Source organism: Uloborus diversus, chromosome 8 (genome assembly GCF_026930045.1).
Source record: "Uloborus diversus isolate 005 chromosome 8, Udiv.v.3.1, whole genome shotgun sequence".
Lineage (NCBI taxonomy): Eukaryota > Metazoa > Arthropoda > Arachnida > Araneae > Uloboridae > Uloborus > Uloborus diversus.
The window spans coordinates 78710180-78722445 of NC_072738.1; the positions used below are offsets into that span (position 1 = coordinate 78710180).

Here is a 12266-nt window from a genome sequence, read left to right on the forward strand (position 1 = left end):
TCGAACGGAATTTGGTACACGTATGTGCCGCAATGTGAACTTGTGCCCATTGGTTTTTGGCGCGAATTCCTCCAAGGGAGGGGTGGAGCAATGGGACGTTTTTTGAGTTGCGTGTGCTTTCTATTCCTCAGGAAGTAACTGGCGGAATCAAACAAAATTTGGTCCATGTGTTGCCATTAACAGGAACAAGTGCTGATTCAATTTTGATGTCAATAACTCAAACGGGGGTTGAGCTATAGAACGTTTTTTGTCGTCAATTGTGACTGCTGTATCTCTAGAAATAATGAACGGAATGAAAGAAAAATTTATCGGCAAGTAACCATTAGTGGGTATAAGAGCTGATTTTATTTTGGTGTCAACAGCTAAAAAGGGGGTAGCGCAATCAACCGTTCTTTTTTTCCATTGTGAGTGCCCTATCTCAAGAAGTAATGCTACGTTCTGGTTGAAATTTGGAATACATGTGAATCCATATGTAAACAGGCTTCGATTCAATTTTGACGCCAATCGCTCCAAGAGGTGTTGATTTTTTTTTTTTTTTTTTGCGAATAAAAATAGCTTTATTAATGCAACAATAAGAAAGATAAATCGTAATAGATTGTCGTCTGCGTATTTCTCGTGATTTTAATTGTATGGAAATGATCGGAAATATTATCTCAATGATTTAAAATTTTTAACTGCTGCCATCTTATGTTTGTTAACAAATAAAATATTTGTAATTAATTCCAGCAAGGCTTTTAAAATAACTTTCAATTTTCGCTCTTTGCTTTGCTTTTGCAATAATTCAGACATTGGGATGGTCATCAAGTTTTTGCATGTGTAATTTTGTTTTTGTTAGGAATATTGCTTCCTCATCAAGCATGGGGAGGGATCAGAAAAAAAATATATATATAGAAGAAAGTTTCGTGATGGCCACAACATACTTGTTTACAGTTATTGTATTCTCGTGTCATTAAATTTGCTTTGCTAGCATATTCTTTGTGCTTTTTGACCTCTTAGCACAGCATCATATTCTGCACCTATCCAAATTATTTCCGACCATGCATTCTGTGATGAGAGTTGTTTGGATATTTACTATAGTCTCTTAAAATTCTGTCCATCTTTCATGGGTCATAGTGTTGTTGAGGAGAGTTCTTGAAACTCCTGAGATAAGTGATTTTTTACTGTAATTGTTTATTTTACTGCTTTAGTTTCAGTATTTTTATTGTATTTTATCATATAATTAAGTATTTTTGTGCTTTTAAGTCTTATTTTTGATTTACTTGCTTTCTTGAAGTGTTTTTTCTATTCTTTGTAGCTAAGCCTAAAATGTGCTGATTTCTTGTTGTTAAGCGTGAGTGCTCTGTTAAGTGTGTAACTTGTTTATTTTAATTTACTGCTTGTCTTAGGATTTAGTAATATTTGTACCTTTTACTTCCAATGCTTTCTAATTCTAATAATTAGCATTAATTCTTCAATTTTGCATTTTTGTATTGACTTTTTAAGTGTACCATTTTGAGCTAGAATGGGGGTTATAAGCATAATGAAGGAGGTTAAAATGGTAAAGGGGACAAGTGGATTTCTTGTGATTTATGTCAGATGTTCTTGAAAGTCGTTGGGGAAGGATGAGTCTGAGAAGGATTTCATTTGCACTAAAAGTGTTGAACTCTCAGAAATCAGAATTATAGGATGCTTACTTTGGAGGGTGAGTTAGCATTAGGCTGTGGGATTGCAGATAGGGTAAACACTCCAGAGGGAAAGGGGGAAGTTAGTAAAAAGGAGGTGGGCATTAGCTGTGTGTTAGATAGTGGGAATATTCCAGAGGTAAAGGGGAAAGTTATTGCTGAGGCGACAGACTGGGAAACAAAGGGTATAATTTTGGGAGATTCAATGATGCGTGAGGTGGGAAACTCAATAGGCAGATTTAGACGTAAGGTGGCTAGATGTTGTTTGTCAGGGGTTTATGTGAGAGATGTAAATAGAGTTGCTGAAAAGAAGGGGGTATTTAATAAAGAGGATGTTGTTACTTTGTGGGTGGGAACTAACGATGTAGGCCATAGTAACAACAATGAGTTTACAAAGGAATGGGATTCCCTGTTGGACAAAGCAACCAACTGTTCGGCAAATGTCCAAGTGTTGGTTTGCTTCCCAGATATGGAGTGCATAGGAGTTGGTTAAACCAACGGGCTAGGTGTATGAACCTGGTACTCAAGGAAATTTGCGTTAAGCGTAGTATCAGGTTTATTGATGTATAGAGTAAATGTAAACGTGATTGGATTGCTAGGGATGGCCTGCATCTGAGCTCTACAGGGGTCAAAATGGTTAGTGGTTTGGTTTTAGAGGCTTCAGAATCAAAAAACTAAGTTGGAATGGGGGGCATGGTTTTAGGAGTAGAATTCGAAAGGGTATTAACTATTTGGATTTTAGTAGAAACGGAAATAGGGTGGCTAATAAGAGAAAAGATTTTAACAGTTGGGATTCAAATAATCGTGCAGCATTAAATAAAAGTAAGATGGGCTTACTTAAGGTTTTTTATACAAATGCTCGTAGTATTAGGAACAAGATGGAAGAATTGAAAAGCATAATTACAGATGAGAGGTTGGATATTATTGGAGTTACTGAGACATGGGCTACCGAAAATGATGATGATTTGTTATCTATTGCTGGGTATAATTTGTTTATTCAAGGTAGAGTAGGTAAAAGAGGTGGTGGGGTTTTATTTTACGTCAGAGACACTTGAATTTGCAATGAATTGGTAATTAATGATAAACCTAATGAGATTGATATGATTTGGCTAAAGTTGATGAGCAATAAGGGCAAAAAACTACTTTTAGGGAACATTTATAGGCCACCCAACTTAAGCCAGGGTCAAGATGAACAGATGTTTAGTATTATTAGTGACATTTCAAGCAAGGGATCAGTCATCATAATGGGAGATTTTAATTTTCCAGGAATTGATTGAAATAATTTTTGCCATAGTAATAGCAGAGAAGAGGAATTGTTGAAAGTAATTGGTGATTGTTTCTTAGATCAAATTGTAACTCAGGGTACTCGACAGGATGTGATTTTGGATCTAGTTTTCTGCAACATGGAAGGTTCTGTTCAGGATTATGTGTAGGGGAACACATTGGAGTTAGTGACCACAACAGTATTAGGTTTGGGATTAAATTGATATGCACACATTAGAGAATTTCAGGTTTGTGCCCAATTTCAGAAATACTGATTTTGTAGCACTTAGGCAGAGTTTGAAAGCAGTTTTTTCTTCCGGATTGGACAATAGCGATGTGAATCTTCGGTGGGCAGAGTTTAAGGAAAATCTAGCGAAAACGGTTGGGGACCATGTTCCCTTTAGGAGAAAGGGTGTCAACACTAAAATTTGGCCGATGTGATTCTCCAGGGAAACTGAAGACGCTCTAAATAACAAAAAGGCTGCTTCTCATAGGTTTAAAGAAACTGGTCACAGTGCAGATAGGGTCCAATATTGTAAGGCAAGGCGTAAATTTAAGTATTTGGTACGGATTCAGAAAAGAGAGTTGGAGCAAAGACTGGCAGATAACATAAACAGGAATCCTAAGAGGTTTTTTGCATACGCTAATTCAGGGAAAGTTCAAAATAGTCATATTGGGCCACTGGTTAATGAGCACGAAATTTTAATTCAGGACGATAGTGATATTGCTAATGTTCTTAATAACTTTTTCGAGTGTTTTTAACGATAACTATCTCAACAGTTGACACCAACAAGACACAAGCTATAGTACAGCTTGAGGACTTTGTATTTTCCAGGGATGACGTTTTACTTCATTTGAAAAAAAATTAAAGAGACTAAGGCTGCGGGACCAGATAATATTTATCCAAGAATTTTAGTTGAATGTGCAGAGGAATTAGCAAATGTAATTGTAAATATTTTCAATGCATCTTATAACTCGTGGACAGTGCCAGAGGACTGGAAGCTGGCTAACATTGCACCGCTCTTCAAGAAAGTGTCTAAAGGGAGTGCGGGAAATTATAGACCTGTGAGTCTAACTTCGGTGGTTTGCAAAATTTTTGAAACATTGATAAAATTAAGATAGCAAATTTTTTAGAGACTAATAATCTATTGACTAGTTTTCAGTACGGTTTCAGGAAAGTTAAATCTTGTGCAACTAATTTATTACACTTCTATGACAAAGTTACCATGGCTTTGGACAATAAGAAGCCTGTAGATGTTGTTTACATTGATTTTCAAAAAGCTTTCCATGAAGGACCGCATGTTTCTCTACTTAGCAAATTAGCTGATATAGGAATAGGAGGGAAAACTTTCATTTGAGTAAAAAACTGGCTGACCGGAAGGAAACAAAGGGTAGTTGTAAGGGGAAATTATTCTAATTGGAGTGAGGTTTTAAGCGGAGTTCCTCAAGGATCAGTGTTAGGACCTGTTTTGTTCATTGTCTTTATGAACGATATTCACAAAAATATTTCTGGGAACATGAATTGTTTTGCTGATGATGTCAAAGTTTTAGGGAGTGGGCTGATAAATGGGGTATAGCTGTTAATGTTGGGAAATGTCAAGTGCTACATTTAGAGCATGGAAATAAGTGTACAAGTTATTATGTACAAGGTTCAGTCATTAGTCAGGCAGAAAAAGTTACTGATCTGGGCGTCTTAATAAGTCAGGATTTAAGGTTCAGCCAACAGTGCAGCATAGCTGGTAACAAAGCCAATAAGATGCTTGGGTTTATCAATAGATCTATTTCAAACAAATCTAGAGAAGTTCTTCTGCCCTCATATAGAAGTTTGGTAAGACCTCATTTGGAGTATGCTGTTCAGTTTTGGTCTCCTTATCTTAAGAAAGATATTAATATATTGGAAAGTGTTCAAAGGCGGGCTACAAGGCTCAAAAATGGACTTTCTCATTTAGTCTATGATTCCAGGCTTAGAAGGGTGAAAATGTACAGTCTTGAGCAAAGAAGAGACCGAGGGAGCATCATTCAGTTGTTTAAATTTATTAAAATGAAAGATATTACGGGGCTGAAGTTTAGCACTGAAAACAGGACAAGGGGTCATTGTTTTAAGCTATTTAAATCTCAGGCTAACATGGATATTAGGAAAAATTATTATTACAGCAGGGTAGTAGAACCTCGAAACAGCTTACCTGAAGGGGTGGTAATGAGCAAGGGAGTAGATAGTTTTAAAAGGGCCATTGATCTTCACAGGGGATTGTAAATTGACTAGGACCAGTCTAGTTGGGCCCAGAGCCTGTTGCTGGTTGTCACTTTTGTATTTGTATCCTGTATGTTTTGAGACTTATGGGACTTAACTGTAGTTTTCCTTCCTTTATGTAAAACTTAAATTATCGACAAAGACGGTAATACTTGAAGTTTTGAAAAAAGTGATTTATGGATTGAATTGTTATTTGTAATACTTACATGTTAAGTCAAGAGTGGAGTTTAGGACATTAGTCAGAAATGGCTGTTAAAATACATTTGTTTAATGATTTCGAAACTTTTGTTTTTCTTTATTCTAATTATTAACAATAATTATTTTATGATTTTTAAGGTTACACATGTACAGAAACAGACTGTAAAAGAAACTTTTCCACTTGGAGCTTATATGTTAAGCATTTTAAAGTTTATCATCCTGTTGGTAAGATACTTTTTAAGTATTTCTTTTGTTATATATATATATATTTATATATGTGTGTGTGTGCGTTATCTTTACTAATATTATAAATGCAAAAGAGAGTTTTTTTGTAATGTTTTCACTCCTTAACTAGTCAATCATTCATCATGAAAAATTGTATACATGTTCTCAGGGATGCAGAGTAGAACATAGGGCACATTTTATCAAGATAAAAAGTATATTCTAAAGCGAGGCTAATCTTAATTTTTAAACTTATACTATGATGTCTATTTGCCAAGACAGGTAGTCATTTTGTTGCCAAAATTACATATTTTGCTGAAAACAAATGCATGAATATTTGTTTAAGATTAAAGACACGTGTCTTGCACAAACTGTTTTTGTATCTAAAACAATTAAAAGTCACTAGAGAACAACTTAAAACTTATGAAAAAACGTAAAACAATCTGGTAATTAAAGAAAGACCGCAATTAAATCCAGCAAGTCTCCCTCCCCCCCCCCCCCCCCCCCCCCCCGTGAATTACTGTAAACAAATAATTTACAGTATCATAAACCTGACAAGTTTCCGGCAAATGTATGGTAATGTGGTTTTTTTAAATTAACAAAGGATTTGGAAAAAAAAATTTATGTTTTAACGCAACTATAAATTATAGTTAATGGCTAACATAGAAAGTAAAACAAAATAGCATTTTAAATTTTTTTGGTGAGCAGAATTATGATAATGTTGTCGTAAAGAGTGTTCAAAAATCTTGGCACTACACTAATTACGAAAATTGCATTAAAATGTAAAAGCTCCGTCCAATCGATTGAGCAAGAATGATCATTAAGTACTATATTAAAGTTAAAAATAATCCTTCAAATAGATAAAACGAAAATCTCAAATAATATTGAAAGTTTTATCAAAATGTAAATTAATTTAGCTTTCAGAAAAACAAGTTCCCTTTTTATTAGTAAAGCAGAAGAATTTTTCTTGCTTTCCAGTTACCTTAAAAACTTTACTCTAAATGGTCAAAAATTTTATCTGTATGGAAAAAGCGCAATGATTTGACTGTCAAGGAAAATGTTAACAATTTAAAACGCTTCGACAGTTTACCCATGCTGAGTTGAAGAAATGCTGCGTCACAGCTAAAAAAAAATTCTGAGCCATTTCTTTGTAAATCACTAAAGACTCGTGTTGAGATTGAGAACAAACCGAAGCAAAACGAAACTTTTAACAACAAGCAAAAACATGCTGAAAAAGATTGAAGCTGCATCTGCTTTGAGACTGGTTTATGAATAGAAAAATGATGCACAAGTAAATTAGGTAATATGTTATTTCTCCTATTATTATGTGTTTAAAATTGCAAATTTTAGTTTTCCATCTTATGATTCAGATACTTCCATTCTGCTAATTTAGTAATTTAAAATTTAAACCGTGATGGTTGAGTCTTTGTAATTTTAATTTGCGGTTGCCAAAATAAATGTTTCTTAGTTAAAAAAAAAAACGTTATTTTGTGTCTTCTGGATTCTTTTCGGTTATTGTTATCACAAATTGCATCCGTGCCAGAGTGATCATATTAAACTGCTCCTACTGTATTAATGTACTGTTGGTAGGGGTTGTGTCTGAGGGCTTAGAGCAGGGATTAAAATTGGGGGAGCAACTCCAATTATTGGCTTAGTAAAAGCGGAAGGAAGGACCCCAAGTCAAGTGATTCAACAACGAAGAATGGTTGGCAGGTTTTGCCTGAAAAAAGAGAAAGAAACTTGATTTTTTCCAATGCAAGCTTTAAAATCTAACATATGACTTGGGATCTTGGTTTCACGAATGAAAATCTTTACTCCCTCCATTTTATCTCTTCTCAATGGTTGAGGGGATCAGTGCTTTAAAAAATAGGTCTACCTTATGTAGAGGTCGTCGCTCATTAACATACTTCTCAGTTGGACTGTAATGCTAAAACAGGAGAAAGTTCATAAAACTAATTGAAATTGCTTGTAGAAATTGAATTATTTGTTGTTAATATGATTAAAGTCAAAAAACCAACTTAAATAAAGCACAAATTTTGAAGAAAAAACACCACCGTTTGAAAGAGCACGAAAACTATATTAAACATAAAGAACTTGCTCGTTCTTCCATCGCTCAGCATTGTTGAACTTCTGGTATAGTGCCTAGAAAGAGTAGTGTGCCGATCGACGGGGAAAAAGTGAGGTCAGATCTGAGGAAAATCCAGATGGCGCTGTGTTCGAGGAGTACGTTATGCTCCTCAATCAGACTCGTTTTAAATCAGCGATTGCATGCTGATTTCGCAGTTTAAAAGCCCCGATTCTCGGATTGAACATATTTCTGCGCAAAAGACAAATTCTGTAATAAGTGCTAATTATTACATGGGTGTCCATTTATTTTTGAAGCATATAAAATTACCTTATGCTAATTTATCTTCAATGAAAATAGTATACTATAAGGGGCCATTCATTAAATACGTAAATGTCCCGAGGGAGAGGGGAGTTGGAAAAGCCTCTACGTACCCTTACTTGGGGGGGGGGGGTTAAACTCATTACGACGTAATGTTTTCCAAGTCGGTATTTCACATTAGAAATTGCGCGGTCAAGTGATTTGGCAGAGATTATGTTCCATTTGCATCTGGAAGGTAAGAAACGTGTTAGGATAAGATGTTTTTTTTTATTTGTTTTACAAAAAAAAGTAAAATATAATAAAAGAGTCGCATTGTGTATGGCATGTTTTATTTGTAATTAATATTACATCAAAACAAAAAAGAACAAAAAATGTCGAAAAAACATTCAGTTTAGATTTTAAGATTCAGTTAGATTTCTTCGGTGTCTTGCACTCTTTTTGTCTCCTAGCTTCTGATTGGTTGTCCTTCCTTGCTTTGAGCCCGGAGTGTACATGCTGTTCGTTGATTGGTTGTTTGATGTCTTGTGTCCTGAATTCTTATTGGTTGGCCCTCTTTGGTATAAATACTGGTGTCCACTTGGTTGTTATCAGTTCTCTCGCAACTTCTGATTGTGTTGGTGAGCTTTTAGCACTGATGAAGAGGCTCCGTTGTAACCTTGAAACAGCTATATGCTGTATTTTCTTCAAAATTTGTGCTTCATTTAGGTTGTTTTTTTCACTTTAATCATATTGTAGCACAAAACTTATATGATAATTTTTCATTTGCTGTTAATGTTTAGTCAACATCTCAGTAATTTCAAAATTTTAAAAAACCTTTATCTACAGTTCATAAATGTGGTACTTGTGGCAAAGTGTTTTCTACTGCTCAGTTTGACTGTAATACTAAAACAAGAGAAAGTTCATAAAACGAATTGAATTGCTTTTAGAAAATGAAATCTTTGCTGTAATGCTTAGACTACATCTCATAGTAATTTCATTATTTAAAAAAAAAATTTTCATCTACAGTTCATAAATGTGGTACTTGCGACAAAGTGTTTTCTACTGCTCCCAATCTGAGAAGTCATGAAGTGCTGCACAATAATGAAAGAGAAGTGTTCATCTGTCCAAAGCCTTACTGCACTCGGTTCTACTTTGCAAAGCGAAACTTAAATTTTCACATCAAATCCTATCATGATAAAAGGCCATTTACATGCACAAATGAACTCTGTCAAAAGTCTTTTCCAACAGAGGTAAGTAACAAAAGCCATATTGAACTTGTTTTTCTTAATAGTTCTTCAAGTGAATTGCTTTGCAGAATGTGGGAAAAAAAAACTTTTTTTATTGAACAGTTTAACATATAGACAGATGAATGCCTCGGTTGCCAAATTGATTAGCTCCACTTTTTAAAAAAATCCTCATTTCTGCTTTAATAGTGCTTTATTAATGATGAACTTATAATCAAATTTTTTTCAGTATGATTCTGACCATGTGATGGCAGAAAATGTAACACGAGGGCCCATTCACTCCTATGGATAACACCATCTTCTACATAACTTTTCTCTACTTTTTGTTTTATGGAGTTAGTCGATTTGGCAAGTGAGGCATCCATATATCTAAACATGCACATGAAGTGTTTATTAACATTATTTTACTCTATGTATGTAAATGAAGAAGCTTTTTCTCCTATCTAAAAAAAGGACAAGAGAAAGAGGTATACTGAGAGCAGGGGTACTCCAATGGGTGGTTTTTCTGACTCCTAAAAAATGTTAAATTTTTTCGAAGGTCACTCTGACTTCCTAAAAAATGTTAAATTTTTTCTTTTGGTAAATTGAGATCCTCCCCCCCCCCCCCTTTTCCAAAATTTTAAGTTAAATGTGCGTCTGACTAAAGGTGTGTTCATTTAAACTGCAATTATTGTTTATTTTTAAAGCTTTCAACATTTATTTCGCTCACCCCTCTTGTTTTGACAGGAAGTCAATGAACATGATTTTGTTGAGCAATAAAATTCATTCTTATTGCTTTGTAAATGAGACAGGGTTTAATGTCTCCCATCCATAAAATTATTGCTCAGAATCAGTGTTGTAGTTGGGAGGTGATAGGATGAGGGGAAACCCCAAATTATTTGTTTTTGGGAAGCTACAACCACATTGTAGATCAGCGATCCTCAACTGGTGGTCTGATGAACCAGTACTGGTCTGCAGGAAAATTTGAGTGGTCCTCAGACACTTTTCTTTGTTCACGTTGAAAAAAGTTCCTTACTAGGAAAATAAATCCATAGTACTAATAATAATAAGATATTTTTACATGAATTTTCTGTTAAATTTTTGTAATTTTCTGACTTCAATCTTTCTGACTGTAATCTTTTCCCAAAAACCGTTTAGAATGGGCCAGTGCCGTCTTGATTGGTACCTCCTCATTTGTTACAACAGTTCTGTCATCGTTTTTAAGCTTGATTGATCTGAAAGCAAAACATCAGTAAAAAAAAAAAAAAAACTCTATCTTCCAATTAATTCCTATTGAAGTCCTTTTGACCAAAGGGATTTCAAATTAGATGTGATAGCTCAACATGCTCTATATGTTATGACAGGGTTTTTTTTAGAAAGAAAAAAAATATTCAAAAATTTCTTTTTTTCTCAAATTGCATTCCAAAATATAAAAACCTGGATCCACCTCGATTGTTCATGCCTACAACCTTATACGAATTTTAGACAGTTAACAAATTTCAGATTGGTGAATGTGATAAGAGTTGACTATTTCGAGTACTCAACATTGAAACATGGTTGCAAATAAATAAGAATAATTTTGTTATGTTATTTAACTTATGTATTCAATATATTTTCTTTATAATTTCAGAAAAATATTGTTAGCCTTTTTTTTTTTTTTTTTTTTTCAAGAAATTAACTAACTTTATGAGAATTAACTGTACATAGAGACCAAAAGGTGCAAATCAAATTTAATACAGAACATTTGTTTTTCGCTAAAAGCTCTGAAATATCAAATTTAGCTTTCATAGAAATTACATTGAATCATATATCATACAAAAAAAAAAAAAAAAACTCATTAAAATTAACTTTAAAATATAGTAATTTTGTATGTATGTTCATGTATGCATGTTCTTGTCAAGTCTATCATTCTTGAAAGTGATTTTATCTTTATCAATTTTAACCTTCATTAACGAATTTGTTGTAAGGTACGTGCTAGATTGTTTTTACTTTCTTCTATATCTAATACATAGAAGAAAGTATTGGATTCGTGAAAATTTTCGAATTTCGAATTTTGACGGATTCGAACGTTTTGAGGTGTGCTGAGTCCATTTCGACTATTTTTGGAAAATGTCTGTCTGTCTGTGTGTGTGTATGTGTGTGTGTATGTATGTGTGTATGTGTGTGTGTCACGTCTGTGTGTGACCAGTTTTTTGTGGCCGCTCTACAGCAAGAACTACCGCATGAAATCGAACGAAATTTGGTACACATATGTGCCCCTATGTGAACTTGTGCCCATTGGTTTTTGGCGCGAATTCCTCCAAGGGGGGTGGAGCAATGGGACGTTTTTTGAGTTACGCGTGCTTGCTATTCCTCAGGAAGTAACTGGCGGAATCAGACAAAATTTGGTCCATATGTTGTCATTAACAGGAACAGGTGCTGATTCAATTTTGGTGTCAATAACTCAAACGGGGGTTGAGCTATAGAACGTTTTTTGTCGTCGATTGTGGCTACTGTATCTCAAGAAATAATGAACAGAATGAAAGAAAAATTTATCGGCAAGTAGTCCTTAGTGGGTATAAGAGCTGATTTTATTTTGGTGTCAACAGCTAAAAAGGGGGTAGCGCAATCGCCCGTTCTTTTTTTCCATTGTGAGTGCCCTATCTCAAGAAGTAATGCTGCGTTCTGGTTGAAATTTGGAATATATGTGAATCCATACGTAAACAGGCATTGGTTCAATTTTGACGCCAATCGCTCCAAGAGGTGTTGATTTTTTTTTTTTTTTTTTGAATAAAAATAGCTTTATTAATGCAACAATAAGAAAGATAAATCGTAATAGATTGTCGTCTGCGTATTTCTCGTGATTTTAATTGAATGGAAATGATTGGAAATATTATCTCAATGATTTAAAATTTTTAACTGTTGCCATCTTATGTTTGTTAACAAATAAAATATTTGTAATTAATTCAAGCAAGGCTTTTAAAATAACTCTCAATTTTCGCTCTTTGCTTTGCTTTTAAAATAATTCAGACATTGGGATGGTAGTCAAGTTTTTGCATGTGTAATTTTGTTTTTGTTGGGAATATTGCCTCCTCGTCAAGCAT

General features: G+C 34.3%; 1 protein-coding gene across 2 annotated transcripts in view; it reads left to right on the forward strand.

Annotated features, from left to right (window-relative positions):
- LOC129227761 (transcription factor IIIA-like) overlaps nucleotides 1-12266 on the forward strand; it is a 30872-nt gene that overhangs the window by 13484 nt on the left and 5122 nt on the right. For both annotated transcript variants that reach the window (XM_054862366.1, XM_054862367.1), the window contains exons 6-7: nucleotides 5512-5598; nucleotides 8987-9210. In XM_054862366.1, coding sequence (XP_054718341.1) covers nucleotides 5512-5598; nucleotides 8987-9210 — 311 coding nt within the window. The remainder of the gene's footprint in view (nucleotides 1-5511; nucleotides 5599-8986; nucleotides 9211-12266) is intronic.